This window comes from Melospiza melodia, chromosome 3, assembly GCF_035770615.1.
Source record: "Melospiza melodia melodia isolate bMelMel2 chromosome 3, bMelMel2.pri, whole genome shotgun sequence".
Taxonomy (NCBI): Eukaryota; Metazoa; Chordata; class Aves; order Passeriformes; family Passerellidae; genus Melospiza; species Melospiza melodia.
This window is the reverse complement of record NC_086196.1, coordinates 61,917,515-61,937,673: the sequence shown is the minus strand read 5'-3', so window position 1 is coordinate 61,937,673 and position 20,159 is coordinate 61,917,515. Positions and strand designations below refer to the sequence as shown.

Genomic DNA, 20,159 nt, shown 5'->3' with positions numbered 1-20,159 from the left:
TCCCCTCCTTCTGTATCCCAAGCTACATATCTATTGTGGTCCCAAAATCCAGTACTTCTCTTTTGCCCTAGATGTACTGCATGCATTTCCCTGCACGTTCCCATGAAACAAGAGCACTGCCCTGATAAAAATATGTAGTTCTGTGAGAGCTTCCTCAGGCATGTCATGTCTACTGTAAGTAAATCATTCTCAGAACACACTCAGACTTTCAAGTATTCCAACCTTGACCATGACCCTTCCCACTTTTCAGAAAGGCAGTCAGTATGCTCTTCTTGGGATATTCAGAAGCCAACAAGCACCACAAATACAAAAAATACCACACAGGCCAAATTTCAGTCAATGGAGAATGATTTAACTCTGCTGCTGTCTTCGGTGAAACTGAACTGGTTTACACTGGTTTCATCTATCCCTAAGTTTTGTAGTAAAGCAGTAAGATCTAAAACTCAGTATATGCCTGTACAAAATCCTTAAAACTGCACACGTGCTTTGGTGGCAGCCCCAGCTTCTTCACACCCAAAATCTCACACATAAGACCAGGTTTGGATTTACATTTGTTTACACAGCTCTATCGATTCTCAGACACAGAGTGTGAGACTTGGCTCCCATCTCCTGCTCCTCTCCCAGCAGCTGTGTCTCACACATTTGCACAGTGACTGCTGCTTCTCACACAGCTGGTCAGGGAGCTGGGAGCTGCCAGCCAGCTGCACCTGCTGGAAGGGAGATTGAAGTGACAGAGTAGCTGGTGCTGCACTCAGGGCCATAAGCCTGTCCCTATCACAGGAATCCAGATGTAGGTGAGCACCTGAAAGGGGAAGCTGTCTCTGCCACAAAGCCTAAAATGCAATATCTCTTATGGATTTGGACTTGAATTCAACTACAGAAAGCTTCTTATAGTGCATTAAAATCAGAGATTTCAATATGCAAAATACATGTCCACATGTATTTTGGTGTTAGAAACACATATAAAGCATAACGAGCATTACAAAAACCTCTCTGTAGAGCAGGAAGAAAAGAAGAAACATATCCTCCACGTGAAAAAATTAAAAAGAGGAATCCTGAGTATATACAAACTTGGACTATGCTGGACATAAAGGAATTTTGTGCATAACTAGCCAGACTTTGATACCATGAAAAGCTTTTACCTTCTGAGCCTTAGTACCCTTTGCTTCAGAAATTTTAAACCACCTGGTTCTTTTGCCATTATTATAATAGAAGACAATTGCATCTGAGTGCGTGAAAAATATTGATCTGCCAACTATAAACTAAGCCAAAAGAAAGGGACGTCTTTGTGGGCTGCCCACCATCAGTGAAGAAAGTGATTCGCAACCTCAAAATTTTGGACTGTTTCTACTTTCAGAGACAGCATCTTCTACTCAGAGGGCAATGCCAAGGCTTCTTCCTGGATATGAGCCTCTTTTCAGGAAACTTCTGCCTTGGTCTCACCAGCAGCATTTTCTTACAACCTCCACTGGTTCATCCTCATTAAGTGCAAGAAAGGAAGTAATAACTGGGGTGGGGAGTCTCCACTGAGCCAGGCCCAGCAAAGCCTTCTAGTTTGCTGAAGTCAGAGCTCATCAAATACAAATAGAAATTAAGGACCTCTCCAGCTGTCAATTGTGTTTGGCATAACCCTTCCTGACAGATTAGGTAGATTAATTAATTACAGAGAAGCACAGAAGGTATGAGGGATGGGAAGAGGGCATTAAATAACTTCCTCTTATGGGAAAAACACAATAGAGGGACTTTTAAATTATGGTTGCACAGAAATTTGCATTTAGCAACAACTCAAAGCTGCAGGCCAGTCGGAGGCATAGTCTGAAACTATGATTTACATGCAGGGCAAGTGACACAGAAAGTAAACCCCTGTATTCAAATGAATCCAGCATTAGGACAGAATGACTCAAAAGACTAGTAATTTGAAATTAAACACTTAGACCTTGGTAACATGCATGAACTTAAATGAGAATAAATGTGGTTTAAAATGCACATGACAAGTGTTTGCGGGTTGAAGCAAGGAGCTATCATGCATGTTTTTCTAAGTCAATCTTTCAATGAGAAACTAAGGACTTAAATAAGCTTCAAACATAGAAGATACTTTTCTGGAAAGGTGTTGCTCCATGCTGAGCCAGAATAGGTAACACTGCATCTCTGCTTCCCAGAAATATTACAAGAGCTGGAGGAGAAATAGGGAACATTTTTCTTCAAGCCCAGCAGAAAATACACAGAAAAAGACCTGATGCCCTCTTGTTCTTACATACATTGACAAATATTGTCTATATTCACATGAAAGATCACAGTGGAAGCATTTCTTGAACTTTTTACCACATAAATACTCTTTCAGGCTGCAGAGCCAAAAATGGGGCCTCACAAACACTGCCACCGCTAGGACTTGGCAAGCTTGAGTGGGACTGGTGATATATGGGAGTGCTTATTCAATGCGGTGAAGCCTAGTTTTCATCTGAGCTTTATGTTGTATCCATTACACTAAATGGTCTGCAAGGGAGAACCAGGCATGAAGGGAACTTGCTACTTTGAAGTCAGCTGTTTGCAGTGGAAACCACTACTACAGTTACTTAGGTTTGGATCTCATCTCCCTGTAGCTGCTGAAGGTATGTTATCCAGTGTGTGCCAAACTTATGCCTTGCTCAGAAATTGCTTTGCTTCCTTTGACGAAGTAAATAAATAAAAATTCCCATATGCTTCCATAATTTACCTTTCTTTCAATATAAACCCCCTTTCCTTTCTTTTCTCAACTTTCTCTTCTCTGGGAAACAAGACAATAATCACAGAGTTTTACTCTCTTTTAAGGCAGAGAAGGAACAGATGTGAATAGATTTCACAGAGAAAGCAAAGATCAGAATTTTTCCAAACTTTATGCTACTGTTCAATTCATCCAATGCTAATATAAGCATGTCTATGGTGACCTCACTGTTCCTTTGCCTCTGTGCTGAGAGAATTAGCACAGATACCAGTTGTGTGGATGGCTCATGTACTCAGAGAAGACTAATAAACTCTTTTCAGCATTCTGGCACTAAAGTGCTCACAAATACTAGCCTGGTGTGTTGAGAAATCAAGAGATCACCGTAACACACAAAACGGGAGCAAACATCAGCCTACTTCCATAGTTCTGTTTCAGGAAAAGATGAAGACACTGATTTACTTAGGAAGGGATTTGTTCACTGCCATTTTTTTTCCAGCTAGACACCTTGGCTAGATCGTCTTTAATTCAGAAGGTGAGCCAACTTTGATGCTTAGGCATTATATTTCATATAATGAACTCAGAGGTGATGAGATGAAAGACTAAGAGTTGAATTTAGGGTTGTGTCAAGAAGGGACACACTTTGACGTTCTTGTGGTCACTGTTGCAGGGCACTTCAGACAGAAACCAAGGTCACAGTTTCAATCATGGCTCCCAGAATGGGCTGAGGGAAGGACAGAGACCGTGATTCAGCACTTGCTTCCATCTTCATTTAATTGCACTCAGGCAATATTACAGGGAAAATATGGGTTTGATTTCAGTGGTCTTATTGTTCAGGAATATATAGCTGTTCCATATCCATCTTCTCTACAAAATCTGGGGGTTTTGGATAGGATCAAAACACTAGATCTAGAGAGGGAGAGAGAGAAGAGTGTATGCTGCCTCACCTGAGCAGCAACCTAACTCTCAGCAATTCAATGGATGAGAAGAAGTTTAAAGGCAAGCCAAAACAGATGGTGGATAATCCTACATTTTTTAAATATAGAGACTTACTAAGCATTTATACTACTTCTCAACAGTAAATAATGTACATTCAGATTTTATGCCCAAAGTATCTATTAAGTTTTGTTCTGGAAAAGCCTGTGAAGAGGGTACATATCAATATGAACAAAAAGCACCCACAAAGTCAACAAAACTCCTTGCTTAGGGACTTAGAGGAAAAAAAAAAATTAAAAAAGAACAGAAAAATTAAGGAGGGAAAAAACTCCCAAACTGAAAATGAAGTGGATTCAAATACAATGTAAGAGAAACGGTGACAGGGAATTCCAGTCCAACATCCCACCTGAGCTAAAATGCAAGAATGCTTCAAGAGCAGATAAAACCACAAAAGTATAGCAGTAAGCATTTCTCAAATCTTTCCCAGTATAAGAATCTCATGTGCTGAAGGAACTCATTGAAGTTTGAAGGATATAATGACACTATCAACTTTGAAAACATAAACTTAAAAGACAATTCAATTTCTCCCCCAAGGACCTTGCATCTTAAAATAAGGATTTTTGCACTGCACCTTCTCAAATACCATGACCGTGTCACAGTCACTAACTAAACAGAAACAACAAAAGCACAAGCTTTTCACACTGCTCTTTTCTCTGTGCTAGTATTCTTCAATTTTTTTTTGTTTGTTTTTTCCGAATTGCTACCATTTAAGTCACCCTTCTTGGTACAGTCTGAGTTACAACCTGGGATCGGGCTGCTGTTATAAGAGATCTAGATGGCAAAATCTTTAGTGTCAAGCAGCACACCACCTTTAACCATCTAGAAGAGTCTTGGATTCTAACAACAATGAGAAAGTATCAGAATCCACTGTGACAACAATACACTGCTGCTAACAAATATGAACAAGGACATGGAGAAGCTGTTCCATGAAAAAAAGTTAGTTCCTTTGCCTTATAATAGTTCTTACAGATCCTTCTGTAGTTTCTGTAGAAGGGAAAACATGTGCCTAGCACAGATGTTTTTGCCAGCAGGCACAAAACCATTTTGGAGCCCACCAACAGACCACTATCTGCAGCAATACTTTGCCACTGTATGGCAGTATGGAAACAGAAGTGATGCTGGTCACATCAGCCTCGATGGTCAGGTAGGGCCAGTTTCACAATTTGCAAGGTACAGGACCAGTCCACACACTCTGCTGCCTAGAGCGTCCCTCTCTGCTTGTCCATTGAAGGGAATATGCTAACGCTAGCTGTTCTGTCCTCTTTCACAAAAGCAGCCTTTGGAGGACAAAATTTGTGGTCATAAATATTTTTGTTTGCTTTGTATTTTGTGCATCTAGACTTTGATAAGAACTTACCTGCACTGCTACCACTGCATTCATCCCAAGGCAGTTACTGACAGCAGGTGGCCTGAGAGCTGATAAATCACCTCCTGTCTTAGCCCAAACCAAATAATTCCAAATCACCATAAGCCATCATCTTCATTCAGACCTATTCTATGCACATGTTCCCAGTGCAATAAACCAAGTCAGAATTTAGTGCCCATCAGGAATAACTATTTCTGTTTTAATTTTCTAATTAATCAGAAAAGGCATAAACACAGGATCCAGATCAACTAATACATAAGCCTAGAATTGTTTTCCTGGTTGAGTGGCAACAAGAGCAGCCATTTCAGCTGAACTCAGCATCAGCTTATCATCTCACAGTCACTGCCTTGGTCAGAGTCCAGTCAGGCAGCTGCCATTACATAGCTGCATGGTCTGGGTACATCTCCCAAACAGAGTAGCTCACACACGTGTATCTGCCTCAGTCTGGAGGCTACACAAACAAGTTTGAAAGCTTGCAATGGGTCATTCCTAATTTCTTTCCCTTGAAAAATGGACATCTCCAAATTCACTTTTCATGGTACTAGTTTAAGTAGCACAACAAAAACAGAAGACATGCTCCTGATCCTCAAAATGCTAGTTTTCCTCAGAAAGGGAGGTAGAAACATACTGAATATTTACTGGATTGGAAAATTCATCACAAGGGAGACTTCTCCAGCACAGCTATGCTTAGTTTTTCTTGTCATTAACTCTTCCATGGGAAAAATGCCCCAGATTTTAACTGCAACAAGGGAAAAAAATAAGGCTTTTAAAAATTCATTCAACCACACCGATGTTTCATTATACCCTTTGCAGAGCAGATGGCAAGATGATGCTATACCCCCTGGGCCTGCTTCAGGGAGCTAACACAAATGCTCTTCTCACTACACATCTCAGATGATGTTGGTGTCATCATTTCACTTGGGGATTTGGGTCAAAAGGCTTTACACTCAAATCTGGTTTTTACATAGTACAAGTGCACCCCGACTAGACCCTAACGGATAAGCAGCAGGGAGCGAGCACACAGCACAGAGCTCTCTCAGGCACTTCCAGGTCGCTGATTTACCCTGCTGCATTTACAGACTGAATCTTTCTAATCCAATTAAAATCTCATCTGAGCTGTCAATACAGATGTAGCCTGGTTTATTTTAGTGTCTCATAGAACATGCATTAATCCAGGCCTGTGGACAAACTAGCCCTTCTAGGCAAAGTCTGCATTTTGCCAGCCCAGTTTCCAGCCCAGGTTCTCTCACACATAGAGCCCTCAACTGCTCTCATGTTACCTGCCTAATCAGGAACTCCTATGGACATACACTGCCATCCTATCTGGCTGCTTCGTAAAAATGTGTGATGTACACCATTACCCTTCTGAAAAACAGCACTTTTCTCTCCCATCTCACTTCTCATGCAATGATGGCTAGGGTACTGTCATTAAATATAAGAACTGAATATGATCTGTTTTCATTTCAATGGCTTCATTTGTTTGAAATGCATATGCCAGTTACAAGCTGTCAGCACATTTAATAAGTTATAGCAAAAACCAACAACTCTCAAACTACTGGGGCCAAAAATTTTTACAGATCATCACATATATTTGTCATTAAATTTTGCACCAGAAACATTATAAATTATACTTTTTAATAGACTTCCATAAGGCAGCTGTGAGCTGTTTTGCCACAAGCAAGCACATGGAACACCAGTGTTTGCCAGACATAAAACTAGAAGTTAAAAGCATCATTAATACCACCACAAACTCTCAAACTCCTCATAAAACTGATATCCTTCACGGTAAGCAAAAGCCCAGCAGCAACTCAAGCAGGTCTTTCACTATGACCCAAAGGTAAACAAGTTCAAAGTTTAGCAAGCCAAGTTCAGGAGCAAAGCACATCTGTTGGTGACGTCTTCAGCAAGGCTAGATTGAATGCTTCTGCAGATCCTGGTACTGGAGGGAGCTGAACTTTGATACAGCAGTTCAAGCTTTGCATGCGAAAACCAGTCGTTAAGCAGCATCCAGAAATAAATTGTCAGCAGAGCAGATTACAGGTTACACTCTTACTCTTGAGAGATACCTGTCACCACCAGGAATTCTCCACAGTTCGACAGCTGCATTTTCTAAGAGGGACTCAAGTAGTCTCACATAAAAAGAAAACTGACCTAAATATAGACCAGAATTTTGTGAAATATTTCCATAAGAGGAGATTCTCCATTTGCAAATTAGTTCAAAGGAAGTAGACTCTTCTGCTGAACACATTATTCTTCCTGAAACAGCTGCAAATCCTATTGACTCATTTCTATGCCCCTGCCACAGAATACTGAAAATCCTAATGGGTACTGGGGAAGTGTAAAGTTAATGGAAAAGAAATCCATACCCATTTACTATGTACACAGAGGGCAACTTCCAACTGAGGAAGTCCTTGAGATGAAAACTATTTAGAGGGTTGGAGAGTATCCTGGAAAAGACCACCCTATGGCCACACCTTATAGTCTCCAACACCTTACATTTTTCCCTAGCCATTTGCTTTGGATCCCATCTTGAACCTGAAGCCTGGGCTAGGATGTCAGACCACTGATCTGACAAACCACAGCTGTCCCTGTATTTGATATGGCAGACTACAGTTGCCCATACACTAACCTCCAATTGCTTATGCAAATGACATGGTTCTTTTCATTGCTATAGCATTTCAAAGCTCTGGTCACAGACAAGAATTTATTGGGCTAATGTTACAAGTGTAACATAGGAAGACTACTGGCAAATTCCTCTAATGCTGAGATCCAGTATTTTCTGTTCCTCACCTCAGTTGCACTCCTCAGGCATATACACACTTACAGATATCTCACTTTACATAAGCTCCAGTCTCAGAATGGTAATGAGAAACCTAATCAGCTGCATCAAATGGGCATCACCTTTACGACACAGTTTGCAAAACAACCCAGCCCTATGACCTCTGCCTGTGTTTTGCATTCCGGCTGAACAAGAAGACAAAGACAGTGAAGTCATTTGATGCCAGGCATGAAAAGCAAGTGTCTGGCTCCTGAAGTCTGCAACATTTACCACAAAAGAAAACAACAAAGTTCATCTGAAATAATTCCTTCTCTTCCTGTTTATGGCTGTTGCTGCAACAGCACCATTTCATGGTTCAAAGGCAGCTGTGTGATGAAACATAATGAGCATGGTCACCTGATTCTTATACCTCACCAGCAGAATGCTACTCATCAACAAAACCAAATAGCCCTCACTTTACAGATCTGCAAACCCTAAGATTTTCCACGTCATTACACTATACAGCAGATTTTATCCCAAAGCTGTAAACAAGCAATTGACTGTCAGCTCTCTCCAGAGAACTTGAGAAGTTCCTACTAACATACCCAATCCTACATAGTGCTATGAGAATAAATAAGCACATTTAAACATTTTATTGTACTTATACTCAGTGCCACTATCATCCTTTCTCCTACCAAATAACTAGTCATAAAAGAATGAAAAGGTTTTTTAAAAACTTCAACAGAAGCACTCTAATAAATCTCTTAAATCCTCTTATTCTTATTAATCTTTTAAAGGGAAAAGTCCATCCACCCCATAAATATATCAATCTGTCAGCAGAAACTTACCACAAGTTCAGCGAATCTGGCATTGAGCTCTTCTGCTGGTGGGATTGGGACAGAAAACTCAAGGAATTGGAGGGGATTATTGTCCTTGAGGTTGATTTCAGGGAGGTCGCTGCCTCCAAAACAACAAAGAAACCCCAAGGCATGACGATTCCTCTTCCGGGGGGCCATGATCATGGTGTATCGTGCTATCTTCTAATCATGTTCTGTAGAAAAAAAAAAAAAAAAAACAAAACAAAACCAACAGACATTAGATGATAAAAAAGACTGCTGAATCTGTGCAGCTCTGTGCAGTTAGAATGGCTGTCACTGGAGGAACAGATGGAAGAGGACAGAAGGATCTGATACCCAAAAGAACAAAATAAACACTCAAGCCAGATAAGGTAGCTAGGCCTTTGTATGGTATTAACATGTTCTTCCAAGGCAGTGTAGAATTGCTTCTCCCAGTTCTTCTGAAAAAAAAAAGATTCTACCAACTCAGCGTGGAATTCCCCAGCAGGCAGATGTCAGCAATGCTCAGTAGCCAAGGCTGAATGCTACCACAGAATGCTAATATTGGCCTTTTTCTCACTACTACAACAAAGGAAAGAAACTACCAGAAGGAAAAAAGCATGTATGGGAGAATTTTCCAAAAGTATGGGAAGAATCTTCCAAAAGTATCCCATTTGAGCAAAATAAAATGAACATGAAAAAATGAAGCAGACATCAATCTTCCACCACTGCAGAGCCAGACCACCAAACTTTCGCTTATTCCTTCACAGCCAGGAAGCTAGGACTATCACTGCAGGACCATTTTGTCCATCCCATTTTCAAACACATGTAAATAGTTTGGGCTGCTTTATGTATTCAGAGAAGAAACAGCACAGTGCTAATGCATGTCTTTAGATTTACATTTGAGCTGCCAGATCCCATCTTGACAGAACCTGGCTAGAGGGGCTTTGGTATCAGGAGTAGAAAGAGAGGCAGAAGGAGAAGCTGGGAAGTGACTGATTTCACTACCACACAACACCGTTTGTGAGCAGCCCATCCAAACAGGAAGTCTCCTGCCAGCAGTTTGAAAGGAGGGATCTGTGCAGTGCACAGAGAGCCACATATTTTGCCCTTTTAAGGGACTTGTTGTTTGACAGCTCAGGGGCTTATTTGTGTTATATTTTTAAGGACTTCACTTTTTCACTTAATCTGCAGAATAAGCCATATCCTTAGAGAGTAAATAATTAAAGCTTGTTGTGAAGCTGGTCTCCCTGGGCACAGGGCAGGAGAGCAGGAGGGAGGTGGCAGGTGAACCTAACCACAGGATGCTGGATGCTGTATCAGCAACAACACAGCTGAGCTTTGTCATCAGAGCAGCTGCTGCCTTAACCTGCCCTACAATGCTTTGGTCTGTTTGCTTGCCAGAACAAGGCTGCTTTGAGCTTTCATAGAGACTGAGTAGCTGTGCAAGGAAAAGCACCTTTGGGACAGCAGTTGCATAGTGGGACTTAACATACAGAGCACAGCCAGCTCTCCAGGGATGTTTTGTGCAGAAACTAGCATGCTTGCTTAAAAAAAAAACAACCTAAACAACAAACAACAGCCAAAAAAAGTCCAAACCATCCAAACCTCTACCCTTATGGCACTATGTGCTTAGCAGGAACCACCTGCCTTACTCTATGCTAGGATTAATTTATCCAGCACATTCTCTTATGCATTGGAGAGTCATCAGCTGCAACTCTCAGGCAGCTGAAAGAAAAGCAAGCTGGTAAAAAGTACTGTCTTCTGGCATGCCCACTCTGCTTTGCTCTCCATGCCAGCTCTGCAAGGGGTGTTATGTCCCAGCAGGATTCACTAGAGCAGGATGTTGCTGTCTTCAAAAGCCCATTCATAAAAACATTGGGTTCTCACTAGGAGATGCCAAAGGTCAACTTAAAACTGAACTGGTCATTGACACAGCTTCAGTCAGCAAAACCAAAATGCCCTCAAGTCTATCACAATGATGTGCATGGCAATTTGTGTTTCCTCTCAATAGTGGACACTTGAGAGATTCAGCTGCTAAAAGATTTCACAATAGAGCCTCAGAAATTAAACTTGTGCACTACAGACCATCTTCTCAAGTATTATTATTCCAAGTGCAATGCCCTTAATGGCAACCTGGTCATGACTGAGATTAAAACCAATTAGTTTGACAAAACTCTCTTTTGGAAGGAACTGAATTCAATGAGACAAAATTGATTTACATGCAATACAACACTACACTTGCATCAATTCAGTTGCAACCAAGCTCTGGCCCACTGTCTAAAGGCTTCCCCACCAACCATCAAAGAACCAGCATTCTCTGGGGCATGGACAATGAATCCTCCTTGGAAAAACTGGCTGAGCCATTGGAACGATAGGACCATAACAACCTCCTTCATTAGCTCAGGTCAAGGCTCTGGCATAAACTTTGCCAAAAGAGGTGCCTTACCAGGAAATGAGAACTATGTGAATGGATGTGAAGCTCAACATTTTCTACAGGGTAAATACAGCCCTGGTCTGGCTACCACAGGTTGTCCCGCACTGGAATTTCATTACTTGGCTCTCCTCTTAAGCAAGTTTATCTAAGAGGTTGTCAGTCTCCAGGCCTTCCTCATCCATAATGCTGAGAAATACACAAGCTGATGTTTGTTACTGTGATTTTTTTACAGAATCTGCAGTTCCTTGGGATCCACACTTGTGAAACTCAAGGCTACTTAATTTTTATTACTCTGCAAAAGTATGCAGAGCTCACATGGACAATAAGCTCACTTCTGCAAAGCATCATTCCATTGAACAACTCATACTGTTAACACTGGCATTTTCCAGGTGCATCTATAGGCAGCAGGCATGAAATTCATACTAACATAGAGGGGTAAAATAACACTTTTGTACTGCTTACACACTGTAATTGTGTGGATAGGTGAGGTGCCCAGATGCTTTCAAAATACAAACAATTGAGGACTGCTACAGAGGAATCCAGCACAGGTATTTTAGAATCAACTCACTGAAGGAATGAATGAACGAAATTTCTAAGTTGGATCACTGTCTCTCTAAAATTAAACCTGCCAATAAAGTAGATGTCCTTCAGAATCCTGTAAGTTGCACCGTTGATGCTATTTAATAACTAATTAAAACTTATTTATTTTGTTGGGGATCAAAAAAAAAATTTTTCTAATTACCTCCAAGTTTCCTTTCCCTCTTTTTTGCCTTTCCTCTCTCAAGAATCAAATCTGGGAAAAATGCGCTTCCAAAGAATGAGGAGGGTGGGAGACAACAAAGAAAATGAAGAAAAGAGCAACTTCCATTTTTCTGAGTGGCAATTGACAGCAAAGCTGATATAAAAAATTATGTAAATAACAAGAAGTGGGGGGGTTTCCTCTAATAAAAGTTCTATTGCCTCTCAACTTCAGGCAAGTAAAAACGAAACACGTGCAATTACGTATTTCTATATATATACACCCCCAGTGAGAATCAATAGGAAATCTCTCTCTGGAGAGAATCCCACTATTACACACAACTCCCTCCCACAGCCGTTCTCAGTTCTACTGTTTTGCCCTTTTGCACAACACAAACAAGTTGCTGTCATTTCAGCAGCTAACCACGCACCCGCTCCTCACAGCAATCCCTCTCCTGCTTCCCAGCCCCATCTGTGGTTCGGCTCAGGTCAGGAGTCACAGCCTGGAACTCTGCCCAAGGCCTATTTATAACAACGTCCTCTTCCTCTGACAGGGTGTACGTGTTCATTTCTAAACCATTTGGCCCAGTGACCAAACATAATTTAGCTAATGCAATTTTTCCAACCCTTATCAGAAGTTTTAGCCCCATGGAATCAGATCTATGCTAACTGCACACGAGGATCCTCTTTCAACTGCTTTCTGAGTTGCTTCATAAGCCTCACTCTTCTCTTCATTCTCATCTCAGAGATTGTAATTTTCATGCCAACATATGCTAAATAAGCAATGTTCCCCTAAAAGTAAGATACCTAAAGCAACTGCTCTGCCAGCAGCTCTCCTGTGCAAGACAGCTGATTATTGTAGATTTTATCTCACTGTTCTGTCCTTCAGCACACTTAATAGCCACAGCATAACTGTAACTAAAACAGAGAAAATTACTTTTGTATCACTGCCTTTGGAAAAAGGAAAAAAAGAGAACTCAGTGGGTAACTAAAAACACACAGTCATGCAAAAATAGTTCACAACATAAGGAAGCATTAATGGCCAACACTTTCAGAGCTTTATCTCTACTGATCATCAACAGACCCACGATGTCAGTGGATGCAGCCATAGCTCTCATCTGAGTGGGGAGCATGGGACTAAACGTATGATGAAGAATCACTGCCCACACTAGCTTATATGAACAAGAAAGGTAATAAAGTTAAAAATTTCCATTTCCCTGTAATTTATCTATCTTTGTCTGTAGCAGGATAAAACATATACATGTAAGGTGTGATCACTCATGTAGAAAGAAATCTGAAGTCAGAGTTGTTTAGAACACAAGCCAACTCACCCACAACCCCTAAATCCAAGTTAAAACTCCAAATTATTAAACTATTAAGTAATAAACCATGAGAAGTTCCCGGTATTAAAAGAGCTCCCTAAATCATCACTTATTGATGATGAAATGGAGGAAATAAGCACCAAGCTCAAAACTGCCTGTAGACACTGGATAAAGGGAAAGAGCTTCCTACTGATCCTATGCTCAGCTCCATGGACCACATTGCTTCTTCAGTACACAGATGGTGAAATGATGAGCTTCATGGCATGATTTAATTACCATGGGAATTTCCCATGGATGTCACATGTAATGTGACAGATGTCAGATACACTACATGGCAATTGCAGCAGGGGGGATGGGGAAAGGCAGCAGACAAGCAATCCGTTTGTTGCACATGTGATAATAATAACCCAACTCCTTTGGTTTGGATTTGGTATCCTACTAAGGACCCTCCTGGTCTCCAGCACACAAAACAGCAACAAAAAGCCCTGACCACTTAAAATCCACAAAGTTAAAACCTTGTTTTTCAGGGAAGCTTCCTGAAGATCCATGGACACCTGCTTGCTACGTTGGACAGGAAGGCACTGGAACCAAACCAAATCAACAGATTACTGGAAGTGATCTGGAAAAGAGCAGGGTCTGTGCAGCAATAGCTACTCAATCCCAATCAGCCATGGCCCACACGTAAGTTGCCACAGGACAGACGGCAGCTCAAATAAAGCTGTGCATTTTGAAGCTAGTTCATAGATTTTCCTTCTCCCAACACATTGAAACAAGAGTGCAGAGCTCTTGGTGCTTATGAGAACTTTGCAAGACAGTCCAGAAATTCACTGTTTGTTTCTTTTACACACCTTTTCATTAAAAATGAGATGGTTGATAATTTCAAAGCATTGCACAGACCTAAGGATTTTCTCCTATTTTATATTTATTTATTTGCCTCAGAAATAAGTCCTGAGATAAGGGAAAAGGCACAGACTATTTGAAGGCTGTCAGGTGTAGCTATATCCATGAACCTACTTACTGCAACGTGTCTGTCAAAAATCTCTTTATTTTTAATACTTTAAGGATGCTCAGGATGTGCTGGGTGACTAATGACCACTAATGTTAGTCTGTTAACACCCACAAATCCACTACATCCCACCTTATACCAACTTATCAACACACAACAACAACAGAAAAAGAAAGCTAAAGAACTGTAAGAAACTTCTCTTCTGGAATACTATTTGCAACACTTTCCCTGCCTTCACCTAATAAGGGAAAAAATAACTCTACAGAAAAATAAACAAACAAAACCAACCACCAAACAAAAGAAAGCAGGAAAAAAAATACACGGATTAATACTTTTCTATGCTTAACTGAGGTGATCAAACAACCCATTCATTTTTTTACCTGCTAAGGAGTTATTTTATTTTTACAAAGGTACTATAATTGTGTCACAGTTTCCTATGACTTCACACAGAAAGGTGCACAGTCAAAACTAATTTTTTCTCCTAGACACCAAATGCTGAGTCTTAATTGTACTCTTGCATCTCATTTGTAGACAATTAAATCTATGCATCTTTAACATTTCTGAATGGTGATATGACCACCACAGCTTAGACTGCTAACAAAACAAGTAAAACTCACAGCTTAACTCTTTATCCAGGACAAGCATGTCCCTCATCTCCTCAGGGTCTGATTGTACTGCAGATTTGCATCCTAATTTATCAATTCCTCACTGAGGCATGCTTGCTAGCAATCCAAACCACCATGGTGGCGGAACGAACAGGATTGCATACTGCCTAAAAATATAATCGACCTTGCTGGTTTGCATGAAGTAGTGTGGACTCCTTATCCCTCTCCGTATTTCTTCCAAATTCTCTGGTGTTGCAGCACTGCAGTGTCAGTAACATTTACACATACCCTCCACTTCCTTCTCAATCAGAAAGTCACTGCTACCAAGATCAATTTTCTTGTCTTCTTCATCATGAAACACATTTGTTATATTCATATACTTCACCAAAGATAACTCATTCCCTTCTACTAAGAAAAAAAAGTTGCTCCTTTGTAGTCTTACTTCTCCCTTTCTTTCTTTTCTACCAGTTTTAGTTTTATTCTCTATTATTTCACTGTTTCATTACAATATCCTCATTTTTTTCATGACAACTGTTAGAATTGAAATGGCTTCCTGTAGTCACTTCCTATGCTCACACTATAAAACCTTCTTCTTTTTTAAAGCAGATATTGAAGATAAAAATACTTCTAAAGAGACACCTACTGCATGACACAAGCTGCAAAGCCTGCATCACACTTCATATATGTTTTATTTTGTCTGTATTTTACTTTATTGTCCTAGCTGCGGCACTGAGGTTGTAGGTACTCCAGTGTAGGGTTTTACTCTTCTGCTTAAACCAGTTATTTTACAGTGTCAAACAGACTGGGAACAAACAGAAATAAAAGCAGTAGGCCTGCAAAAAGGTAATCACCTGGCTGGAAGCTGGCCAGGCCAAAACAGGCTCACCCCCCCAGTAATGATGCTGCTGTAGAGACAGCATTTAGCAGTGTCCACTAGTCTAGCATGGATAAATTAATTCTTTACAAAATAATGGAATTTATGCAGTGATTTCTCCTACCACAGCATTAGCTTCACTAGATGGGCTGGTTTATAATGTCTCTGTTCATCAAATTGCTGTGGCTGTGACCCAATGGGAAATACACTGCATTGAAAAAAACCATAGAAAAAAAAATTCCACAAACCCCACAGATGTCACCCCAAGACCCAATTCTGACTAAGACCATGAAGCAGCAAGTATTTTTAAACACTCTCTACAATTCACAGATTTTACTTTTGAAATAATTCAGATCCTAAAAATATTATTTTTAAGGCTTGACAAAATTATACAGTAATTCTAGGGCCATGAATTCAGGCCAAGGCTATAATTCTAGTTTGTGTCTATGCTACTCAACAGTGTATCTCAACTTCCTCTTCCAGAAGCTACGGACCTAGACGGTAGAGCCCAAGTTAGACTCTCAATTTTCTTTACTTTCTTTTGGTGATGGGTACAACACAGTGATGCAATTTCACAAAAAAAGTGCTGTGGAATTTGGAGTGCAAGATGAAGCTTTTATTCAAAATAAGAAATCATAGACTGAGGATTAAATGGATCATGCTGACATCAATTAAGCAGACACACACTGACAGCCAGAACCAGCACATCACTTCTTCAGCTTCAATGCAGAAGACTGCTATTTTCCTCTACAGGGAGATTATTTCCCGTACCTTGTACAGGTCTTATGGTATGAAATGCCTTTAAAGTCATTGTATAACAATGACTCTAATCAGTAATGTCTGTCAGTTCTATCTAATAAGAGCAAGTTCCAAGGATGGAACATCCATACACCCAGAGCAACATTTTTGATCAGTAAAGAACAAGGTGTCCCACTCTATCCTCTATTCCATAAGATCAGGAATACTAGTAAAGCTCTTTAGATTAGTACTAAAGCTTGATCTAGGAACTTATAATCTCTTCAATATTTCTATTGGAAAGAGTGGAGTTTAGTTACAAAGGAAGTCAACCCAGTGTTTCCCAGTAACACTACTGCCATGCTCAAAAGAATGAACGCACAAAACCCCATTACTAAGAGCGTCCCTGTCTTGTTTGGGTCATTGTAATTTTTCCATTCTGTCATTGCCCAATTATTTCCAGACATGATGTAACTATTTTGCCAAGGGATTTGGGAGTCAAAATGTTGCCGTTGTTGTCATCGTTATCCTGGGTGCTTGAATTTTCCAGACAAAATAAGCAGCTGAGGGCATTAGAGTGCCTCTACTGAGAGAGAAATACTCTGTAAGAACTGCCAGGGTGCTCCAAGAAAAACAAATAAATAGCAAAGGTCCAATTACATTCCCCCGAACTCCTTATTTCCATGTGAAATGCTGTTTTCTTATTCAGACAATTAGCAGAATAAAATTTCATCTGTTGTCTGATATCATCATAGCATTATTAAATTGATTTGCATTCTAGCACGCTGATCAAGGCCACTATGTGACTTAAAAACTCTACTCCAGTAGCAATGTGCCTTGATTATAACCCCTGAAAACTAACCACAGATGTAGGTGTACCAGTGCTGACTTCACTATTGACAGGTAAATCAATTACCTGCACTGGTAAAACTTTCCTAAATGCCACACACAGAGGAAAAAGCAATTCAGTCCTTATAGCAAATGGATATAACTGGGGGAAAACTCAATACAGAGACCATTTGGATTTTCACCTGGTTTTTGTGGATGGCACTGAATCTCTTCAAAACTGGTGTTCACCAATGCCACCTGTGAAAGCCAAGTTCCAGGCTGCAGAGCTGCCACCTTCCTGCTCAGTGCTCCAGCTACAGCACAGTGTGCTTCTATGTGTCCCTGCAAACCTGTACATAATAAAATGGTGGCTCTCAGTTCTGTTCCACAGACTGAAAAGCCAGTGATGTGGACAATGGTTTAAAACCTTCTTTAGTGATCCACTAATGAAAGAAACAGGCATTAGATGCATTTACAAAGGGAATGGGTCTCAGGGTTTTTATGTTCACTCCATCTTCGAGATGGCTCCCATAGGTCAAGGCACAGACAGGGGGAAAATGTCATTGATTCTACATACCTACTTTTTAAACTACTCAGATTGCAGAGTTGTCAATTTGGCACCAAAAATAAATTCCCTGTAGAAAATCAAGTTAAGAAAAGGTCACATACAGCATTTTATTCCAGCATTTTTATTTTTCTTCAACATTCTGACCAGGGATACTCTGAGTTCAATGCCCTGAAACCTCAACATTACGCAAGTAGGTTTGAACTCCAAGCCAGAAGCTTGGTGAAACTGCTGAACTTTTAACCTAACGTGTCTTCATGAAGAATGGATATTTGGAAAGAGCTTTGCTCAAAGATTTTGGGTTGCTTCTGTGTGTATTTTTAAGTGACATCCAGATAAAATATATTTTCTGGCTGCTTCAGTATTTTCAGGAGGAGACTTTACTCCAACACTGAAAGCTGGTTTCAGAGGCGTGACGCACTGCTTTAGGTTTTGGGGCTGTCAAGTGTTTCATTGCAGTAAAGTGAACAAGGCTTCCTCTGTATTTCAGAATCAAAATCTATGCTCTGATTGACACAGGTGCTGATCAGTTACAAGGGTCTGAGAAGAAAACACTACCTAAAACCAGCCACCTTCCTTGCATGGTCAATGGGTGCTCTGGCCAAGAGCATTATGTGGAAAATAATGCAGTAAAAGGAGGGGCAGAGAGACCTCCCTTAGAATGCACAAATGTGAGGTTCTTATCTACAAAGCAGTGCCTATCCATGTGGTCTAGAGCATTTGAAAGACAGGAGTGTTGTGCCTGTACCAACTGTGAACCCTCCCTCTTTCCAACCTTGAATAGCTCTAGCCTCCCAGATACCCATGGCAACAGCTCAAGTCCACATCAAGGCCCTTTAAGGTTCATGACTAAGAAACTTTTAAGTTCTGAAGTATATCTAAGGAAGACTTCCTAGAACTGTAATTGACCTCTAACACACTGTCCTTTCACAAGGATAGGTCATTTTAAAATGCATGCTCAGATACCCAAAGAAAACTGCAGCAAAAGTTTCGGTAGTCATCTCCAGACTTCTAAGTGTCTACAGCAAGTCAACAGCCTGTGTGAAAATACAGCAAGTTCTTTCAGCTTCTGAACCCAACCTACTTGTAGCTTGTTGACAAAGTTTGGAGCACACTCCACAGAAAACCAGATTGCAATATAAAATTCCCTCAGCTCCCCACCACAGCTGCACACAACTGGGGAAAAAACTCTAAAAATTCAACAAAACAACCAACTTGCTTCTAAACCACTACTTGCTCTGGATTCATAGCCCTCAGGCATGATTCATAAAGAAGGCCCATTATACACAAGTAGACGAGAAACCTACCCTCTATCAGAGAAAGGAACATGTTTATCCCCTGAGGGCTGCTAACATTGTGTATTGATGTATGTCTTTGCAAAGCATGTACCAATATCACTGCTTGCTGTCTCTAGTTTTGGATAGCACTGCTTTATTCAATAGCTTATACAGGATTTTATCCAAATCATCACTTGCTGCAGTTTGTTTTGTCACACCCTTTGGAAAGAGTGTATTTAAAACATACTTAAATCAATAATTTTTATTTATTTTATATCTTAAATTTATGGATGAATACATACAAACACAGTAAACAGTCATACATTGCCTCGTACAAGTTGAGGTCTTGGCTCTGCTGCCCTGGTCACATGCAAGAACATGTCTCACTGCAAGAAAGGCTGAAATTGCTGTTATTCCCTTTTTCTACTAACCAAAGAAGAGCCACAGCCAACCAGTATCAAAATCTTTTCAGTAACAAGAAGCAGCAGTATTTGCCCCTTTTCCTGCCCAAAAATCCATTTGAACAAGGAAGCAATCTCAGTTTCATAAAATCTTTGCCAACAGAGGGAACCGAAAATATCAGAAGCTCTGAAAAATCAAGACCAACTAGGTATTTGGTCTTGATTTTTCAGAGATTCTGATGGCAAATTCAAGAAGAAAATTCAAGAAGAAAAACTTTTATATAATAATTTGCGGAAGAGCTGACAGCCCATCACTAGATTTTAACTATTGGCTGTTGTACCGGTAAATTTGAGATAAAAATGGCATTAATACCATGGAACCCTCATGTTTTACTTCCTTCCCTCCTCCCAGTCATTCATGTTACAAGCAAAGGGTCTATCACACTACAGTAGTGAATGCTTAAAACAGATAAAATTGTACAGAGAAGTGTATCCATCTCCAAACCCCTTAAAAAATAAACTAGCAGATGTATAAAGCAAACACTGAGTCCATATCAATGAGATACTCTTCTGGGTGAACTCTTCCCTAGTGCTTGCTCTGTCCATACCCTAACAACAGTCAAACACAGCCCGTAAGAAGCATGGATACTGCCCAGGAAATGTTCTTACTGCTGGGTTTACAGTGTCATCAGCTATTAATCAAAAAAAGCTCCACTG

At 40.4% G+C, this 20,159-nt stretch overlaps 1 protein-coding gene across 3 annotated transcripts in view; it reads right to left on the bottom strand.

The window, feature by feature from the left end:
* Window positions 1-20,159, bottom strand: part of DAAM2 (dishevelled associated activator of morphogenesis 2) — a 202,502-nt gene that overhangs the window by 111,505 nt on the left and 70,838 nt on the right. For all 3 annotated transcript variants that reach the window (XM_063152019.1, XM_063152021.1, XM_063152020.1), the window contains one exon: window positions 8,667-8,869. In XM_063152019.1, the coding sequence (XP_063008089.1) occupies window positions 8,667-8,840 (174 nt within the window). In that variant the 5' untranslated portion in view covers window positions 8,841-8,869. The remainder of the gene's footprint in view (window positions 1-8,666; window positions 8,870-20,159) is intronic.